Source organism: Ambystoma mexicanum, chromosome 12, assembly GCF_040938575.1.
Source record: "Ambystoma mexicanum isolate Mex_15411 chromosome 12, UKY_AmexF1_1, whole genome shotgun sequence".
Taxonomy (NCBI): Eukaryota; Metazoa; Chordata; class Amphibia; order Caudata; family Ambystomatidae; genus Ambystoma; species Ambystoma mexicanum.
The window spans coordinates 206652175-206672097 of NC_090936.1; the positions used below are offsets into that span (position 1 = coordinate 206652175).

The 19923-nt window shown below is 49.3% G+C and overlaps 1 protein-coding gene across 10 annotated transcripts in view; it reads left to right on the top strand.

Moving 5' to 3' along the window:
- ARMT1 (acidic residue methyltransferase 1) overlaps positions 1-19923 on the top strand; it is a 440514-nt gene that overhangs the window by 222806 nt on the left and 197785 nt on the right. For all 10 annotated transcript variants that reach the window (XM_069628307.1, XM_069628310.1, XM_069628315.1 and 7 more), the window contains one exon: positions 594-835. In XM_069628307.1, the coding sequence (XP_069484408.1) occupies positions 594-835 (242 nt within the window). The remainder of the gene's footprint in view (positions 1-593; positions 836-19923) is intronic.

Consider the following 19923-nt stretch of genomic DNA (forward strand, 5'->3'; position numbering starts at 1 on the left):
GTGCCCCAAAACTTGAGAATATTAGATATAATGTAAACACTGGACCTCACTTAGAAGTGACAACTTATGTAAAAATAACTGATTATAACATCGGGCATGGGGAGGAGGGGGGTGGGCGTGAGGGACAAGGGGTTGCAGTGTTTTTGAATGTGAAAATGCTAATAAAAATACATTTAGAAACATTACATTGGTAAAAAACAAAAGAACAAGTATTTATGGGATAGATGTTTATGCCAACTTTTTTACTTGAAAACATGTAAGATTTATAGTAGATTACATATTTGCTTCCTGTTTCAAGAGGATGCAGTCCATGTCCTAGTTGTTTGATGCACTATATTACAAAGGTTTTTTCTCTTAAGATATTAAAATCAGCTGCAGTATTGGGATTTGTGCTATGACACAAAACTTATATCGATCAAAGGCAAAGGTCCAGTATTGGGGGATATACCGTCCCATCATGGTGCCATTTGTAATGGGTTTCTAAAGCAAATATCACACACATCAGAAATAGTGAACTTTGCACTTTTAAATGTCTAGGAATTCTCATGTTAATAGATGATTGATTAATGCTGCATATTTATTCTGTGTTTTAGGAAGGTTTGGCTGTTGGAAAGAAAACCATATCTTTTCTATCAAAGCTGCGGAATGAGCTGCAAACAGATAAGCCAATAATTGCTTTGACTGATACATTTCCTGATTGTGAGTTGTGGAACCAGTATCTGGAATATCAGACTTCTTTAATGAAAGAAGAGGGACCTCCAAGCTGGTTTAAATCACCTTGGTTATATGTTGAGTGCTACATGTACCGCAGAATTCATGAAGCAATAACTTTAAAGTAAGTCTCAATCTTTGAACTTTTTTGCCCTATTGTGGTATCACAAGACATATGGCTAAAGTGCAGTGTGGCCTTAAAGCGTGCAGTCTTTTTCCAATGTGTAATAATGATGTGGTTAACATAAATACAAGTTGTAATCATTATGAAAATGCTTTGATCTGTAATTTGCTATTTTAGTCTAATTTAGTCTAGACACAAGTGCACTGACAAATCAAGGCTTCTACCTTTGTCTCAAGGCCAGAAGTGTCCTTTGCATTCTAATAATGCTATCCTACTGGGTGTGAAGGTATTAAGGAGGACACAGACAACATATTCTAGATTCAAAATAATCAACTTTATTAACTTAAATGTCAGCATAGTGCAAGTTGGCTTTCTCCATTCTAAAGTGTGATTTCCCTACCTAAATAAAACAAAGGAAAGTCTGAGTCAAAGAGTTTGAATCTGTCTGTTTCCAAAACCTATGCTTGCCCTCGCCATTATAACTATACATTTTGTAGGGATGTCAGCAACCAAACGAAAACCAGTGTTAACCACAGTCCTGAGCTGCTTCCAGCGCCCAGCTTTTTTCAACTCGCTTCCCGCAGTATAGACAGTTCAGCAAATTAAGGCTCAAAGTTCCTTTTCTTAGAGTTAGAAAGCAATTGGTCTTTTCAAATCTAGGGGTCTCCTTCCCCAAGGTATCACTTGGGGTTCCCTTCCCCGAGTGCTAAGTGCCACACTTCAAAAGTAACCGCAATGTTCTTGTCTTCCACAGTTTAGTTAAATGTTGTTGAATACAGATTTGGGGTTATTTTGTAGATTTCAGACACGTGGAAAAACAAAAATGCACTGCATAGTCTTCCTTATCTATTGGTTATCTGTTCTCTTCAAATCCCATTAGAAGATTTCAGCATACTGTAGTTGGCGTAGAATTATGTTAATTTTAGCACTTCAATGTATGATATGGATTTAAACTTCCTCTCCTTATTGACTTTCATCTGGATAGTAAAGTTTTAATTCAATATTCAATAATGAAGTCTTTACTTTGGGGTTCATTTTCCCTTCATTAAAATTTGCTTGTTTCAGTTTAGTTTGTTCAGCGTTCTGAGACTTTTGAAAACATGTACTTTGCCACACGCAACCACTCCGATGCAAAGTATTTCCTTCAGTAAAGTAATTGACGAGCATATTTTGCTTTTCACTTTAATGACCCATTCTATGTTTGCAGACCTTCAAAAATGTGTATCTTGCTACATGCTCCCACTCCAAAACAAACTATTTCAAGAAACGATCAAGTTAACACGTGTGCACCGGGTGTCACCATTTCCAGAAACTCGCTGGTCGCTTTCAAAGTTGATTCTGCAGTGCAGATCACACTGCATTCTCTCCAGTTTCGGGGCTCCAGTTCCTACCCTTCAGACACTCCTGGGCTGGTCCTCCAGCACAGGGGAACAAGCACTTTGATTTGAAAGGAAAAGGGCAGCCTCCCAACATGGTTTCCTTTACAGCTCTGCTTCAGAAGTATCCTCTGCCACGCCAGGTTTGAGGTTCCTCTGCTTCTTGCATCAACCTCCTGGTCCTTATTCCGTCATTCCCTTTCTCCCTCGGGGGTTCGGCTCCGTTTTATAAACCTGCAGTCCTTTAACAGGCATGGATGATTGTTTCACCTGACCACAGTTAAAGGGACATGTCTGACCTTCACTACTCAGTAGGCCTCTTTGTCGTCCCAGTGCTCGAGTGGTAAAAGAGCATAGTCTTCATTGCTCTTAGCTGCCTCTTCTTCGCCTGAGTTCAGTCAGTGGTGGAGAAATGAGGGGAGCTGACTTATAATGGCCCATAAAGGTTGGGTTGGTTGTCATTAGGAAAAGGGGATGCGATGTCTCGCCCAAGGGTACCCCACTATTTCTCCTTCTGGATCGTCAAGGCTTGTCTTTTCTCCTGATGTTGTTCTAAGCGTAAGAAATGTAGTAACAATTGGACTAGGGATTTATGGTCTGGAAGAAGGAAATGCTGTCTCGCCTGAGGAGGATATGTTGTTACCTTTTCCTAAGGGCCTTGCACCAAGTGATCCTGACCTGTTTCTCCACCCTCAGGGTTGGAATCCATTAGTAATGGACTTTCCCTGGCCACCTGTAGAGGATCTAAGGGAAGTAGATGCGTGGACGCCCTCTGGTTTCTCACATAGGGCATTCTTGCCTTAGCGGTGAGCTCCCTGGAGCTGGTACAGGATGAGAGCTGCAAAGACCCTTGCCCTTAATTGACTTCATATCCAACCCAGTGAAGGTACTGAGAAACCTGAGGGTATTGACCCCTGGATCCTTTTCTGTGGCCAGGGAAAGGCCATCACTCTTGGACACCGACCCTGGGGGTTGAGAAGCGAGTAAGGATCACCTGGGTGGAGGGTGCTTGAGGATTGGGAGTGGGGTGCACACAGGCGAAGCATGGACTATCCCCCTTTGCCCATTGACGACCAACCTAACCCTTCCCCGACTTTTATGGGCTATTGTAAGCCAGTTCCTCTCATTTACCCATATGTGACTCTTAACAGTACTGAGACAAGGAATAGGCGACAGAGTGAACACTATGCCATTTCACCACTTTAGTACTAGGACAAGGAAGATGCCTGCAAGGTGTTGTGAAGGTCAGGCCAGTCACCTTAATCATAGTCGGGCAAGCTCAATTGAGAAAGCACACCCTGCAACCTGTTAAAGGGTTGCATGTGTATAAAATGAGGTAGAGAGCACCACAGACGGCGACCGGTAGGCCTGTGTGGGAGAGACCAGCAGGGGACCTTGTTTGAGAGGAGGCGAGCCGTTAGAGGGAACTGCTGCAAGTCTGTCTGCCGTTTACAGAATGCTGAGATGCGGGAACTGCAGAGAGGCGGTCTCACGAAGCGTGGCGTGGAGCTGGGGCTCCTTGGGGCAGACTGAAGGCGGAGAAAGGAGCCGTATGGAGAAACAGTCCCTTTTTAAATGTAAGTGCTTGTTCTACTGTGTTGGTGAGCAGACAGGGATCCAACTTCTGCCTGTCGGACACTAACATCAGAAGCAGAGTTGTGTGCTCGGCGTTGCTGCAAAAGTTATTGTTGGGACTGGTGCGTTTGACCGATGAGAAACCTGGTATAGCTTGGTGCGCGAGTGCATTAGCAGAAGCATTTCCATTATTGAAGTTTGAGAAGGAATTCTTTGTATCGGAGTGGTCGCGTGTCTCAAAACATTTTCGAAAGTCTCTGGTTGTTGGAAAGTGAACTTGAGCAAAACAAATGCATATTGAATACCGAACTGAATGGAAACTTAAAAATTAAACTGCATGAATACATATTGAATGCCAAATTAAGATACCTTGAAATTAAGCATATTAAATTCAGAATGGAACACAACTTTATGGGCCAATCAAATAGAACAGCCAAGGTGTTCATGTGGAAATAAATTATGGAAAAGGGTGCAAGTGTGACAGTCATAAGAAGGTGGGGTGCGAACAAAATACCCTCAAAGTGAACTTTTATGATTGAATGCAGTGCAACAAGGCCAAAGACTGGCAAGATGTGTGTGACACGTGATGGCAGAGCCATGAGGCTTGCAAGAAGCCAGAGGAGTGTAAATCTTCACGTAAAAGCCAAGAGGCTGATGAAGACTGATGGAAGGTGACTTGGTGCACAGGAGCCAGTACCAATGAACTTGTGTGGACTGAAGAGCCCAGGGATCCTGGTTGCGCAACTTATGATTGGTGGACTGGTCGCTTTGACGACTGCCCCTAGACCAGTGAGCCCTGAATGCTGAAAACCAAGGACATTATGGTGAAGTGAACCCTGATACTTGAGAAACTGAACTTGTTTTCTTGCAAATGGAGCCGCAAGACCTTTCTGTGTTTGAACTATGTTGCATGGAACGTGGGAAAGGGAAACACGAGGATTGTTTGGAACTGTATCACCTTGAACGTGAGAAAGGTAATCTTGACTTTTATGGAACTATCTTGCGCTTGGGGGAGGGGAGCCGAAGGAGAGCTGCAAGCTGGCAGAAGCACAGAACTTTGAGTTAAACACCATTTCTTTTATTGAAGCGCCTTGGATTAAGGCGCTATATAAATACAAATACAAAATTGATATCCCTAAACATTGTGTAGCTTTAGTTGTGAGAGCAAGTATAGGTTTTGGACAGCCAGGCTTTTAAGTTGAACTCTTTGACTCACTTTCCTTAGTTTCATTCAGGCTCAAATTCCACCTTGGCATTGGGCAAATTGGGCCTCTGTCTCTTGCTTCATGATGCCTTCACAGTAGCCGCAGTATCATTCCAGTGGGACTGAAGTAGGTACAGAGATGCAGGAAAAATTCCACCCAATGTCAAGCTGAGATGCCTTCAAAGCGGGACCTCGTTGTCTTGCTGAGACTGAATATGGTTAGCTTCAAAATAAATCACTGGATTCATTTTGGCTCGATTCTTGCTTTTGGACTGTAATTCTTAGTCCATCCCTCTCATATCACAGCTGTCTTGCATGATGCAATCACTCGCAGCCTCTAGGATTCTTTTTTTTTTTAAAACTTCAATTTTTATTATTCAGGTCTACAGAAAAAAAAACAGTCTCCCCTTGTCCCCCCCACCCCGCACCCCCACCACCCCAACATGTACCCACCCCCCCTGTCCAATGCCAAGCCCAGTCTGTTGTGTCGGGAGACTCCCAGTGGGAACTCCCTCCGCGTGTGATGTAGCTGATGCCCTTAATACCGTCCAGACTGAAGCCATTTCGCCCCGGGTACTGGGCTTCCCCGACTGCTGAAGTGCCCACCTCCTCCTGGGTGCCCCTTTGGGGCCAAGATCTCTCGTCGGAAGGATTAGTGGAGCTCCCATCCCCAGGTTTGTTGTATTCCAAACCAATTTGTAAGGAACGTGCTAGTATCGTTGTTCACCATGGCAGTCAGTTTGTCCATTATAAACATGTTTTTAACCTTTTTCATCCACTCTTCCTTGGAGGGTGGTTCCGGGCTTTTCCATTTTTGTGCGAGGGCTACCCTGCCCGCCCGCAACATCGTCTCCCACATCCTCGGATACCTGTGAACTTCCGTTTCCTCTGGGGGGAGGCCCAACAGCATCGTCAGAGGGTTGAGAGGTGGGAGTTCCTCTATTACCTCCGCCATCCAGCCCCTCACCTTCCCCCAGTACACCTGAGCCTTTGGACAGTGCCACCACATATGGCTCCTGGAGCCCGTCTGCCCACAACCCCTCGGACACAGTGGGGACACCCCCGAGAACATCTTCGACAGTTTCACTGGGTCCCTATGCCACCCTTGTAGAACTTTGAAATTGTGTTCCATATCGGCCGTGAAAAGGTTCCCATGGAAGGCGATTTTGAAAATTCTCGACCAGGAGTCCTCTGAGATCTCCTCTCCTGCCAGCTCCTCCCAGAATTTGCGGAAGGATCTCCTTCCTTGGAGGTCATACGTATTGAGGATTTTGTATATGCTAGAAACCGCCCCCTTCCTTGAGGTCGCTGTGTCTATCAGCTTTTCGAAGGGGGTTAGGTGCCTACTCAGACTGGTGCCCCACGACTGATCACACAATATACCTTTCAAACGGAGGTACTCAAAGACGGATAGGGATCCCTGGCCGAGTGTGTCTCTCAGTTCTTCATAGGGCAAGAATTTGCCTTCCCTGAACAGCTGGCCCGCCCATTCCAGACCTTTATCCGACCAGGTTTGTGAGAATCTGAACCCTTTGCTACCCAGGTTAAGGGGGTGGCCTCAGAGGGAAGACATCGGGGATGGCCATGTAGTGAGATGCGCCGTCTGAGGGCCCTCCTTCCAGATGTCCCACAGGACTCCCAAGGTCGGGTGAGCCCTCAGGTGTCCCGGGATCGCTCTCCGCGGGGCCCACAGGAGGTCTCGCACCTTCAGGGGATGGGTGTCCATGTCCTCCAGATACGACCAGTATGTCCCCATTCCCTCCTTCATGTGCTCCAGGAGCACTCTCAGCTGGGCCGCCCGAAAGTACAGGCCGAAGTCCGGCAGACCGAACCCTCCCTCCTCCCTGGGCAGCGTCAGCGTAGTCCTCCGGGTCCTCGGGGTTTTCCCCTGCCAAATAAAGTCCCTGGTGGAGTTCTGTAACACCCTGAAAGTCTGCTGCGGGACGCCAGTTGGGAGTGCCGTGAAGAGGTACAGGAGCCGTGGCAGTACATTCATTTTAACCGCCGTCATCCTGCCATACCAGGAGAGGATCATCCTTCCCCACCTCCTTAAATCTGATGTGATCCCTTCTATTATGGGGTCATAGTTCGCGGTGGCCAGTCTAGTTAAATCCCTTGTAAGGAGAACCCCCAGGTATCGAATTTCAGCCTTCCCCACTGCAATCCCATGGAGTCTATTCAGGGGGTCTAGCCCCGGGTCTCGGGGTCTCATGGGGAGCAGGACCGATTTCGAGGCGTTAATCTTCAGGCCCGAAAAGCGACCAAATTCCGTTATCAGGTCCAGCAGGGGGGGAGTGAGGAGCAGGGGTCCACCAGGTAGACCAAAATATCATCTGCAAACAAGGAAAGTTTAAATTCCACCTCCCCCCTGCTGATCCCCCTAATTCCTGGGTGGGCTCTGATGGCTATGGCCAGGGCTTCTATCGTGAGGACGTATATCAGAGGGGAGAGAGGGCACCCCTGTCTTGTCCCTCGAGAGAGGGGGAAGGTGTCGGTCAACTCCCCATTTACTTGGACTCTTGCCGTGGGAGCTCGGTAAAGGGCCGTTACCCAGCTCATAATGTGGGCCCCAAAACCCATCCTCCTCAGGAGGAGGTCCATGTACCGCCACTCGACTCTGTCGAACGCCTTCTCTGAATCCAGAGAGAGGACACTTGCGTTAAGGTCCGACTGTTGTGCAAAGTGAAGCAGGTCTGTGGTCTTGCGTATGTTATCCGAACCCTGTCTCCCCCTGATGAAGCCCACCTGGTCCCCATGGATTAGTTTCGGCAGCACCCCCTCTATCCGCTTCCCCACCACCTTGGCAAGTATCTTAACATCAGTGTTGAGCAGTGATATAGGGCGGTAGGAGGCGCATTCCTTGGGGTCCCTCCCCTCCTTAGGTAATACCGCAATGATAGCCCCCATCATGGAGTCTGGTAGGGCTCCCCCCTCTAGCACCGAGTTGAAAACCCTCACCAAGTACGGGATTAAGGAGGACCGGAATTTTTTGTAAAAAAAGACAGAGAACCCGTCTTCCCCGGGGGAGGTGCCCGCTTTCATCCCACTTATGGCCTTATCCACTTCATCTTCGGTCACTGGCCCTTCCAGCCCTTCGGAAGCTTCCCTGGATAGAGCCGGGAGCCGGATGGAGCTCAAAAAATTCTCTATCGGGGAGTTACCCTCGTTGTATTCGGATGAGTACAGGGTCTTATAATATTGGCGGAAGGCTCCTCCGATATGGGAGGATTCGCAGCCCAAGGTTCCCTGGGCGTCCCTCACTTCCTTCACCATCCTGCTCCTCTGGACCTCCCTCAGTTTCCATGCCAGGATCCTGTCAGCTTTGTCCCCCTTCTCATAATACTCTGCTTTACCATCTGAAGACTTCTCTCCGTTTTGTGGATAAGTAAGTCCCTCAACTGGAGTCTACAATCCTCCAGGGCGGCCACTCGATCGCGGTCAGGGGACCGGTCTAGGGACCCCCTTAGTTGGAGTTGGGCAATTTTATCCCGCAGGGACCTTTCCTGGGCCTCTCTTTCTCTTTTTACCCTGGCACCTTTTTGGATGAGGATACCACGAAGAGTCGCCTTGAAGGCGTCCCAGAGCGTGTGCGTGGCCACTTCCCCATTGTCTTTTAACTCAAAAAATTCTGTAATGGCATCTGCAATCTCCTGGGCAAGAGCCTCGTCCTTCAGTAGGGCATCGTTGCATCTCCAACGGCCCCTACGCTCCTCACACCAACCCCCCGATATTGTCACTCTTACCATGTCATGATCGGACCAGGGAACAGGATCGACCCTATAGCCCGTAACATATGAGCGAAGGGTTTCATCCACCAATATATAGTCTATCCTCGAGAACGAGGCGTGGATGGCCGAGTAATACGTGTAAGAGGGGACACCTGTTCTAGGGATCGGGATCGAGTCTACAAGGCCCAGCTCCTCATTTACTCTCCGAAAGGATCGCGCCGTGGGTTCCTCCGATGGTCTGGGGTTCTGGGGACCCACCCTCTTCCTGTCCATGGACGGGACCAACACCATGTTAAAGTCTCCTCCCACCACTAGTGTGCCCCTCAGGAACAATTTAAGCTTCTCCTTGACCTCTTCCCAAAACTGGGCCTGGCCATCGTTCGGACCATACACCACGGCCAGTGTCAGGGGGGCTCCCTGTAGGGTACCCCTCACCAGTAGGAAGCGGCCCTCGGGGTCCTGCATGGTAGCCTCATTTGTGAAGCGGAGACCCCTGGCGACCAGGATAGCCACCCCTCTTTTCTTCCCCTTATGGGATGCGTGAAAGACTTCCCCTATGCCTCCCCCTCTCATTTTGGGTTCCTTCCCTTTCGCCCAATGTGTCTCTTGTAAGAACAGCAGGTCCAACTGCGCCCTCCTGAATTCGCGACAGACCAGGGACCTCTTGGTGGGTGTGTTCAAGCCCCGTACGTTCAGAGAGCCCACTCCCAGGGCCGGTCGGCCGTCAGCTATAGTCTAAGTCATCGAAGCTGTTGGGCATCGGCTTAACATCACTGATCGTTGTCTGTTCCCGTAATCGCACTGGTCGGGCATTATTCGGACCTTCCCTCAACTTATCCCCTAACCCCATCCCCCAACAACAACCCCCTAATAACTTCTTTCCCCCCTCCCCCCTACCCGGCGTCCAGCCAATTCGTCCCGCCATTCCTGGCTTTAGGCCGGACCACCAGTCTGCTCTGCCCGGCCGGGCACGCTGAGCTAAGCTCTTTGTCGTGAGCCCCCTCCCCCCCCCCTTTTTTTTTTTTTTTTCCCCCCCCTTCTTCGATCCCACCTTACTTGCTGTCCTGGGGGAGTGTGTGATCAACCGGACCATCATCGCATCGACTCTCCAGAGGGCCAGTCGCCCCTGTTCTCAGTCATCTGTGTCGTTGCGTTCTCCCTCCCTCGCAGCCGGGGGGGTATTTAACTTCCTGTATTTTCTCGATCCGGTTTTCCTCCTCCTGGGCCCATGGTGGTCTTGGGACCCCTCCCCCAGACCCGCCGGGCCTGTCGGGCCTCTCCCGGTGGTGGGCCCAGTCACATAGTCCTGAATGGCCCCTCTTATGTCCTCTTCCGAGGTTAACGACGTTTTCTGGCCCATGTATTCAAAAACCAGGGAGAATGGGTACCCCCACCTGTAGCGTACTCCTTTGTCTTTCAGCAATTGCGTTAAGGGGCGGCACATTCTCCGCTTCGCCAGGGTGTAGGCTGAAAGGTCTTGGAATATCGAGATCTCTGCGCCGTTGTAGGAGATCTTCCCTGCTTTCCTTGCCTCCTCCAGGACTTTTGCCTTATCCGTATAGTAATGGAATCGTGCAAGGATCGATCGGGGGCTTCCCGCCCTGCCGCCAGCCCTGTGCACGCGGTCGAATGTCAATTCCGTTGTCATTTCTTTGGCAAAGAGAAGGGTGATTATATCACGGACCATCCGAATTAAGTCCCTCTCCGTTTCCCCCTCCACCTCCGGGACCCCGAAAAATCTAAGGTTATTCCTCCTTTCCCTGTTTTCGTAATCATCCATTTGTCTGGCCCTTTCCTCGTCCCTCTTTTCCAAAGCAGCCAACCGCATTTCCATTTGCACTTCCTGGATGGCTGAGGACGACTGATCGGCCTCCACCCGCAGGAGCCTGTCTTCCATCTTATCCACCCTGTTGTCCATTTTTTCCAGCTTTTGCGCGATGTCTGATCGCATATCCCGAATCTCTTGAAGTATGGATGCAAACCCCTTCTCCATGGCTGTGGTGGAGAGCGTTGGGGATTCCGGGTGGGCCATGGCCCCGTGGATTGTGGGGTTCTCGCTATTTTTCCCAACCCCTTCGTATCGAAAAGTTTGCAAGGCCTCCTGCCAGTTCATGCGGGCCTTCCCCGCTCCTTTTTCGTTGTTAGCCACTTGCTCAGGGCCACGGGAGTTTTTTCTTCGGGCCCCGTCAATGTGGGCCCGGGAGGTTGATGAGAGCCTGCAGGCGGGCACACGCCCCACGAGAGATAAGTGGGGGCCTCGCGCCTGGTTCCGTTTCCTGGTTCTGGCCGCTCCTGGGGGGCTGTTGGCCGGCACACGCCCTGCAAGTTAGCGCAGGGGCCTCCACCTACCGGGGCCGAGTGACAGATGGTTCCGTCAGTGTAGTTGTGCTGTACCTCTGGGTCCGGAGGGGGGGGGGGGGGGTCGGGCCTCGTGCCCCGACAACTTCGTTCGTCTCTCCCTCAGTTACGGGCCTCGGGAGGGCCAGGGGGGGTCTCGCTGGGGAAGGGGACTACCTCGAGACCTCACCACGCTCGCCCCGAGCTCCCACCGAGCAGCGGGGACTGCCTTCCACGCTCCGCACCGCGGGGGACGGCGGAGCGCTCGCCCGAATTCCGCTGCTATGGGGAGGTCGTCTGCGGCTGCCCCCTCTGCGCCTGAGCCCGCCCGGGGGCGTAGGCACTGGTATCCTTGTCCCGCTCGGGACTTACGTCTCTGGTTCTCGCAACCTCCCGCGGGACAGGCCGATGTTTCCCCGGGAGGGCCTCGCCTTCCGGGCCCTGTCGCCTGCGATGTTTCCGCCGAGGGAGTCCGCGGGCTCCCTCGGCGCGCCCTCGTCCCGGGCCGCAAAGTCCGTTCTCTGGCCCCTCGTGGACCCCGGAGTCCGCTCTTTCGCGCCGGGGGTGCGGGGGGGGGTCCGGTTGCCGATCCTGCTCTGCGTTGCCGCCGGGGGAGTCTGAGGGGGGGCTCAATCCCCGTTAATCGGCCTCGGACGGCGGGAGAGCGACGCTCAGGCAGCCATCACCTGCGCGCCCCCTGGTGGCCTCTCTAGGATTCTTTAATGGAGCATTTCTTGGTCCAGAGTTTTTCTTGGCAGGAGCACCAGGATTTAACATTGGTTCTCCTGGACCCTTCTACCAGGCACAGCCAACATCAGCCAGCACCCTTAGATGGTCTGATGGGGACTGGGCGTCGGACTTGCCAGAAACACTTTGACCATGGAAGTGTCCACCTCCCTACCCCCTATTTTCTCCTGGAAGACTTTGTTTCCCTAAATCGGCTGTGCTAGATTTCAAGAAACCCTCTCCTCCCCATACGGTTTCTAGACCCTTTTCCCTCCAATTTAGGAGCAACCCTCGGGCCAAGATATGATATGATAGCTTATTTATATAGCACCTATACACAATGTGTTTCAAAGCACTTCAAGGCAAGGGAGGGAACAATGGAAAATACGACATTCTTACAGGCCATGAACAGTAAGGATGTGAAATTAACTATCGTACTCGGCCTGACGACATTTCAGATAGTGCAAGTGCTAAGACATAGATAAGGAACGAAGGGCGGGGGGAGTGGGAAGGAAAGGGAACCATACAGGTGACTACCGTACTAGGCATGACATTTCTGGTAGAGCCGGAGGAAAACAAAAGGTGAGGGAGAGGGGTGCAGAAGGAAGGGAGGGGAGAAACAAAAGGAGCGACTATTGTACTAGGCCTGACAACGTTTCAGATAGTGCTGGAGGAGGTGGTGGGGGGCAGTAAGGGGATGGGCAAGCGACAGACGAGGTTGCTATCATACCAGGTCCAGGGACAATTCTGATAGAGTAAGTGCATAGAAGAAAGTAAGGGGAGGAGAGAACAGAGTAAGCAGTCAAAAAGAGCGGCGAAGCAAGAAGGGAGAGTGAATACAATTGCAGGAGTCAGTAGTAACACATAATGTTGCAAGCCAGGATACAAGATGAAGATGGGAACATCATGATTGAGGGCTACCATGAGTACAAGATGCAAAGGGAGTCCAGCATGAGAGTTGAGAAAGGGTGACGCACCGTGGATCAATGTAGTCCATAAAAGTAAAATCCAGCATTGGCCACAAGACGGTCATGGTGAAACCAGAATGTATCGGGACAGACCACTGTGTGCAGGAAGGGGGGCATAGATAAGGAACAGAGGGGGAGTGGGAAGTATCTTGAAGAGCTCACTGTTTGTCTTGTCTGTCCTTTCCTTCCTTCATAGCTCTTCTCTGCCTCTCCTGTGATGTCACTTCTGTCCCTCCACCCGTCCTCCCTGGGATGTTACCTCTATACTTCCCACTCTCCTCTCGTCACATTCATCCTCCTATCCATCCTCTCTCCTTTGCCCCCACTTTGTCCTATTCCTCGTTTCTCCTGTCTGTCTACTCTCCAATGTTCCCAAGGCCCACACCACCCTCTGGATCAGACCTCACTTTGTCCCTCTTGGGACAATAATTGGGTATGGGATTGCAGCTGCAGGGCTTCTGATTGAATTTAGACATTTGGAATTCGGCTGGCACACAAGCACATTTCCACTCCTGTGCCCCATTGGCTAGCAGTCGCCAAAAGGATCAAGTTGAAGGCTACATCGATTGAGCCTTCCTCCAGCTGGAGCTACCCTTTTTGAAGAAAAGCAGGGTCTGAACCATATGTCCCACTTGCTCATTTCAATTTGAAATCGCATTCTTATTTGAGCTGGGTTTCACTTCTTTTTCATACTAGAAGCTATTTCTGGCACACTGTTCATCAAGAAACCCAAGCTCTCCTTCTCTTTTCCAGAACAATCAAGTCTTGGTGGTACTTCCTTATTTGCATGCCACCTTGTCAATAGGCCATGTCAGTGGTGACTGGTCATGGGAGTCATGGTCCAAAACATCCGGAGTGTCACACAATGAGACACCATGTCCTAAAGCAAAGAGAAAACCGGTGTGGGATATGTTGCACAAATTATAAACGTAAATAACACCTTGCACAGTGCTCCTTTGCTCTCGACCTAGGTCCACACTCTAAGCAATAAAATGAAAAGCATTTAAGAACATCTCGGCCTAAGGAAAACCTAGTCACATGTACAGTTTTCCTCCTTCAAGGCACGTATGCTTTAGACAGTCCGGAAATAGTTCAGTGAGTCTGAATGGTTGGTAGGGATGAAGGACTGTCTGTTGATTACATGTCCTGAATCCTCATTGACTGACTGGTTGGTTTGTGGTTGAGTTAGTTGTAAATCGGCTCCCCTCTAAAAGCATGGTAGGATTTGGCCAGTCTGACATATTCTCTGCAACATACCATGACCGACTCTTCCTTGTCCCCTTGGGCATTACATGCTAAAAATGAAACGGTTCATAAACCTCATTAAATATTTAGGATGCTTTTCATTCTGGGTTACATCAGCACCTCACTGACCCTAAGGTTATGGGCACCAAGTTGTTGGATCCAGCTGCTGACTGGTATCTTCAAGAAAGGGACATAGGCTCCATCCAAGCAGATGGGCTCTTTAAATAAAATTATAATAATTTTTTTAAAAACACTATCCCGCTAATCCGGTCACCTCAGGTCCTCAATGGGGCTAAGACATCAGTGGATAAGTCAGACATGGCCAGAGATTTCACAAACCCCAGTAAGTGGGCAGTTTTAGGGCTCATGGCTTTCACAATTAAGGGTTTTGGGATTGTGAGGATCCTTTGCACAGGATGTTGTAGCCACATTGTAAGTCCAAGCTTTGCTGGAGCAGGCTTCCACCCTTACCTGCCAGGCTAAGGACTGGTCCATTGGTCTACTCGTTCACAGCTTAGTGTTCATAAGGTTCTGACAATACTGATGTCCTTTGTCAAATCCATACAAGTATCAATAGGTATTTGAGGGGCTTCCATAATGGGGTAGAGATCCTCTGCCTTGAGAGACCTCAGGACCAGCAAGGCCATGGTTGAAGACACTCGCCCCCACAGGGGCTCTCCCCAGCTCCCCTGGTGAATTCTAGGAGATTTACTTGCCCTCCCCAGAGACTTCCTTTTATCCAACATAAACCTTCTGATTAATGAGAACATTTCTTACATTCCTATAAGCACCCAGTAGAATGTCCTTGCAAAGTGTTGCTGAGAAACAATGTGGCCATTCTGTGCTTTGTGGAAGCTGGGGCCAAACCTTTCTATGTAGGCACAGGCCATAAGCCAGTGTTGTCCCAGTTCATCTTGTAGGAGGGAGTGATCTTACTCCACCCCCCCCCCCTTAGGAAAGCACATCTTGTGGGATGAAGAATGTCCGAGGGGGCGTCAGGCATAAAGAATGTATTTACTGCTGTGATGAATCTTTAGATGTTGTCACTTCTCCCCGAGGGGGGAGCCCCTTCCAATGAGGCCAGGAAAGTGTGGCCGCTTCCCGATAGCCCCCTGGGGGTGGTACTTGGTGGGAGGATCTCATGGGGAGAAACCCCCTCTAAGGACATCTAAGGCAAATGTGATAGGACATCCTTCACCCAACATCCACATATCTCTTGCCTTAAACCCTGTTCCACATGGGATCCGGTCATTTTTTCGAATGCATTTTTTCGAAATGCAATTATCTCCAACATTTCGTCAAAAATGTTTTTCGAATGTATTATTTCTTTAATGTTTTTTGGGGGTTTTGAAAGTAAAGAAAACAGGGATTTGGGGGGGGAAACCCCCATTAAAATAGTCAATTTCTTTTTTCGACAAAATGGTGTTGAGAAAATGGCATTCGAAAATGTCATTCGAAAAAATCACTATAAACCGTTCCACACATCTCCCCCCATACCACAAACATCCATGACTCTTCAAAACCCAGTTTTTAACTTCCAGCATGAGGAAGAGTAGGGACTAGGTCCCCCAAAAGCTCACTGTCTCCAGAGCTCTGATTCTCTCTAGGCTCTACTACTGAAAAAGCCGCTTTCTAAACCTGCCTGCCTCTACTCTCCGCCCTCTGCAACACATCCAGAAGAGGACTGCGAGACTTGTCCTTGGCCTCAAGCCCAGGGATCGTATCTCTCCAGGACTGAAATCTCTGCATTGGCTGCCAGTGGCTGCGAGTATTGAGTTCAAAACCCTCTGCATTGTCCACAAGGCCGCCTGTGGTCTTGGCCTCAATTCCCTTCAACTCTCTCTTCGTAAATATCTTCCTTCTCGAGCTCTGCGCTCATCCGCCTCCAATTCCCTCAGGGTCAGTCGCTTCTCCAAGTAACAAGTTGGTGGTAGATCTTTCCTCGACTGGGCCCTCCCTCTGGAACAGCCTCCCTGACTCCCTGAAACTTGAGGAGAACCATCTCCGGTTCCAGAAGCATTTAAAACCTTTCTCTTTGCTTCTGTTTTTTCTCCTCCTCCTCTCCTCTGCTGACCTCCTGGATGAATCTGCACTGGTCACCTGGCCACCCTCTGATCTCGGGCCCAGGTCCCGCCCCCACCAGTCACACACCTGCACTGCCTGCCTAGCAACCCTTGCACTTGAGACTGTTTCTGTATCTACAGTCCCACTTGACACCTGATTTCTACAGTTACCTTTTGCACTTGCCACCTGCTGGCTGTTACTTTAGCTTGTGATTTATTTTATTCCCTTTTATTGCACTGCCCCTGCCCCTTCCCATGCACTTGCGTGATCTGAATGACACCTGGCCTAGTACGATTGTTGTCTGTCCTCCCTTTGTTCCCCCTCCCTTGGATCGTCGTGCCTTGAAACATTTGTGTATAGGCGCGTTATAAATGCCATATATCATACCCAAAGGAAACCTTGGCTCATACTGGGATGAAGAAGAGCAATGACTACCCAGAACTAATAAAATGGGCAAGTACTGAGATGAGGAGGAGGTGTAGAGCCCTACCAATTGTTCCTAAAACTATGAGCCTTCTAGTCATTCTCTAACTTCCATTGGAGAAGCACACACAAATGGATGGACTACGGAAGAGGGAGGAACCATGAGATTTAAAGCTGGCGAGTGAGCGAAAGCAGATGGAAGCCGAGACTCGTCTATCAGCAGAGGCGGTCCTGATGAGTCTGCCGTGAACGGGCAAGCGCAAGAATGGGCATCCACCCGACTGAGGGAGCTGGAACGCACAGTCAGCTGGAGAAGCGTGGCCCAAGAAGGAGACACCGCTGCAGACCTACCACATCATATGGAGAAACAGCCCGAAGCCTGAGAGGGAACACCAAGAAGCCCACAACTGACTGGGAAGCATAGGCAGGTGCCTGGTTGGTGGGATACCAGAAGTACTGAAGAGTGATAGAAGACTGGTCTGCGACCGGCACCTAGTAGCGAGTAGCCTCCTGGGTCATCTTCATGACCGTACATGGCAGGGTAGTAAATCAGGTCTGCCAAAGTAGGGCAAAGAGAAACTGGGTTTTGGATCTGCACAGAAGAATGGATAAAGCTTTGAACAATCTTCTCAATGGCAGTACCCGGGAGGGTAGTGAACCAGGTTTGCCAGAGCAGGAAAGGGAAGACAAGCCAGGGGAAAGGATGCATTCCCCCGGGTGGTGTGAACTGTGAAAGCAAGCCAAGAGTGCAAGAACAAAGCCAAGGTAGGCCATGAAAAGGGAGTCATTACCCTGGCTTTGCAGGGGAAAGCGGAGCCAGGCATCCGGAGAATGTAGTCATTCTCCTGGTGATTGAGTTTACAACTAAAATCAAACCAGTGATCCAGGGGGAGGGAGTCATTCACCCTGGAGGGAAGGAATAATAAACGTTTTGATGCAAAGCCAGCAATACATTGTTTTGAAGTATTTATTTATTTGCATTTGTATAGCGCACTTGCAGCCCGGAGGCATCGAGGCGCTGTTATAAGAATTTGTAAGGTTTTGATTCAAATGTTAATGGGCGACCCGAGGTCTCATAGTTACAGATGGACTCCATGAAGTACAAATAAGATCAGCGTTACATACATAATAAAGAAGATAACAATGAAGCAATTATACAGGGTGTTCATTGAAATTTTGCTTTCAGACAAAAAGCTTGGTTTTGACGGCTTTGCGGAAAGGTTGGTGGGACTCCATCATTCTTAGATGAGTAGGGAGTGCGTTCCAATGGGTGGCGGCCAGTGTAGGAAAGCTGGATTCCCCCCCCCCCCCCCCCCCCACCCCGCACTGCATGGGTTCTCCTAATTTTTGGCATAAATCACCAAGCACACCGCCACAAGACCTCTTAGGATAGCCCTTCCTAAGAGGTTTTGTGGCAGTGTGCTTGGTGATTCTCTGGGACAAGTAAGTGGGTGCGAGCTTATGGAGGCATTTGTGAGTGAGGGTAAGGGTTTTGAAGACCATTCTCTATGACAGGAAGCCAGTGAGCCTGTCTTCTCACTTCGGAGATGTGGTCTTTTCTTGAAGTTCCTTTGGCCGCCCTGAGGGCGTTGTTTTGCACCAGTTGGAGTTTGGCCAAATTTTTGTGAGGTTCCTACGAGGAGGGCATTGCAGTAATCCAGCCTTGATCCAATTATAGCCCTGGCAATGGTAAGGCAGTTCTGACGAGATATGAAGGGTCTGGCTGCATTAAGCACTTTAGAATAATAGGCTGATGAGGCGATGGCATTAAACTGTCTATCCATAGTCAGATCCGAGTCCAAGTAGACTCCAGGTGTCTTAACATTGTTTGAGACCTTGATAGGAATATTCCTATGGTGAAGGATATGTACTGCTTATCGAGGTTGCCCAGAGTGGTGGGTGACCCTATAAGTAGAAGTTCTGTTTTGTTTCACTGTTGAGGCAAAGTATTGAAGCCAGGGGAAGGGAGTCCTCCCCTGCCCCCCACAACCCTGGTGAGAGACTTGCAAACGGAACTATATCGTCCAGGAGGAGGGAGTCGAGGGTTCCCAGTTGAGTGGAGGTGGGAGCTATTTAGCTCCTGCTTATAGCAAAGAGCCTAGTAAGCTTCATGCCAGCAACTACCAGGAGCTACCTTTTGGCTCCCCAGGACAACTGATTCTGAACATGCATACCAAAATAAGTTTGCAAATCTAACTTCCACATAAGATGCAGAGAGCTGTGTACTAGCTCCTCATTCCCCAGTGGTAGCTCATGGTCACAAGTTAATGCTGGGTAACTAGGCGCTACTTTTAGCTCCTTCTCATCCAATATTAATTTTGATCCCTGGGAGTCCTCCTCCTGGCCCAAGAACATTGGTACAACTTTAGTTTAGTTAGAAGTGTACAGGACAGAGATAGGGAAGTTTGACACAGGATGGTGGACTCTTTAGTTGAAAAGACATCCTGACAGACCCATTAGCACTTCAGTTGAGGTCTGGAAACCCCTGATAGATATACAAAAAAAATGTTTCTCCGTTTGATCCTAAATAAGTCTTTAGCAATCATTACGTCATCTGTGTCATTCTTCTCCTTCTGCACCCTTACACTGCCTATACCCCAACCACACTTAAGATGACTCTAAGATATGCAACAGTTTTAGTATGAAGACACTAAGGGACTGGCATAGTTACCGCTCTGAAAGTTACCTCGCAGCCTCAAGACGTCAAGGTTGGAGGAAAGACCACAAAATAAATCAATCAACTACCGTTCTAAATGGAACAACATGGACGGTGGCCTCTACAAGTAAAGCAGTGCTGTCCACGACGGGGCCCTAGTGTACAATCGTGCAGAATTGAGGTTCTACTGTGCAGAATTGAGGTTCTACTGTCGAAGAGCATAAACTCTACGAGGCTGTCGACGAGCACTCCAGCAAGGATATCAAAAACTTTGTTGACAAGGGAACCCATGATATCGACTGACTGTCGTCAACCACGTCTACTACTGTCGACTACCTCCCATGACGGCATTGAAGTCGTCATCCATGACACCCCACAAAGACGGAATAAAAAAAACAATAGTTGATCGCTCACACAAGATCCTCCTGGACAGGCACCCAGGAAGGGGATCAAAGAAGTTGACAAAGACGTGGATGCCATTTACGATACTGCCGACCCACACGTCAAATGCTACCACAGAGGATGTAAACATGAAGTCAACGAATGACAGCCTGCTGATGGCTGAGCAGAGTAAAACACCAAAGAGAAAAGACCCAGTCATAGTTCCAAAATTCCTTTTGCAGTGATCACCTATCAATTGCTGACTAAACAAAAGCAAGGTGACATACCACCTGCTACATTATCGAAGGGGGACAAAATGCCAAACCCCTCAAAGAAGGATAAGAACACGACGAAAGTGGAAGCTAAAGCACAGGAACAAATACATTCCCCACAACCAATTTCATT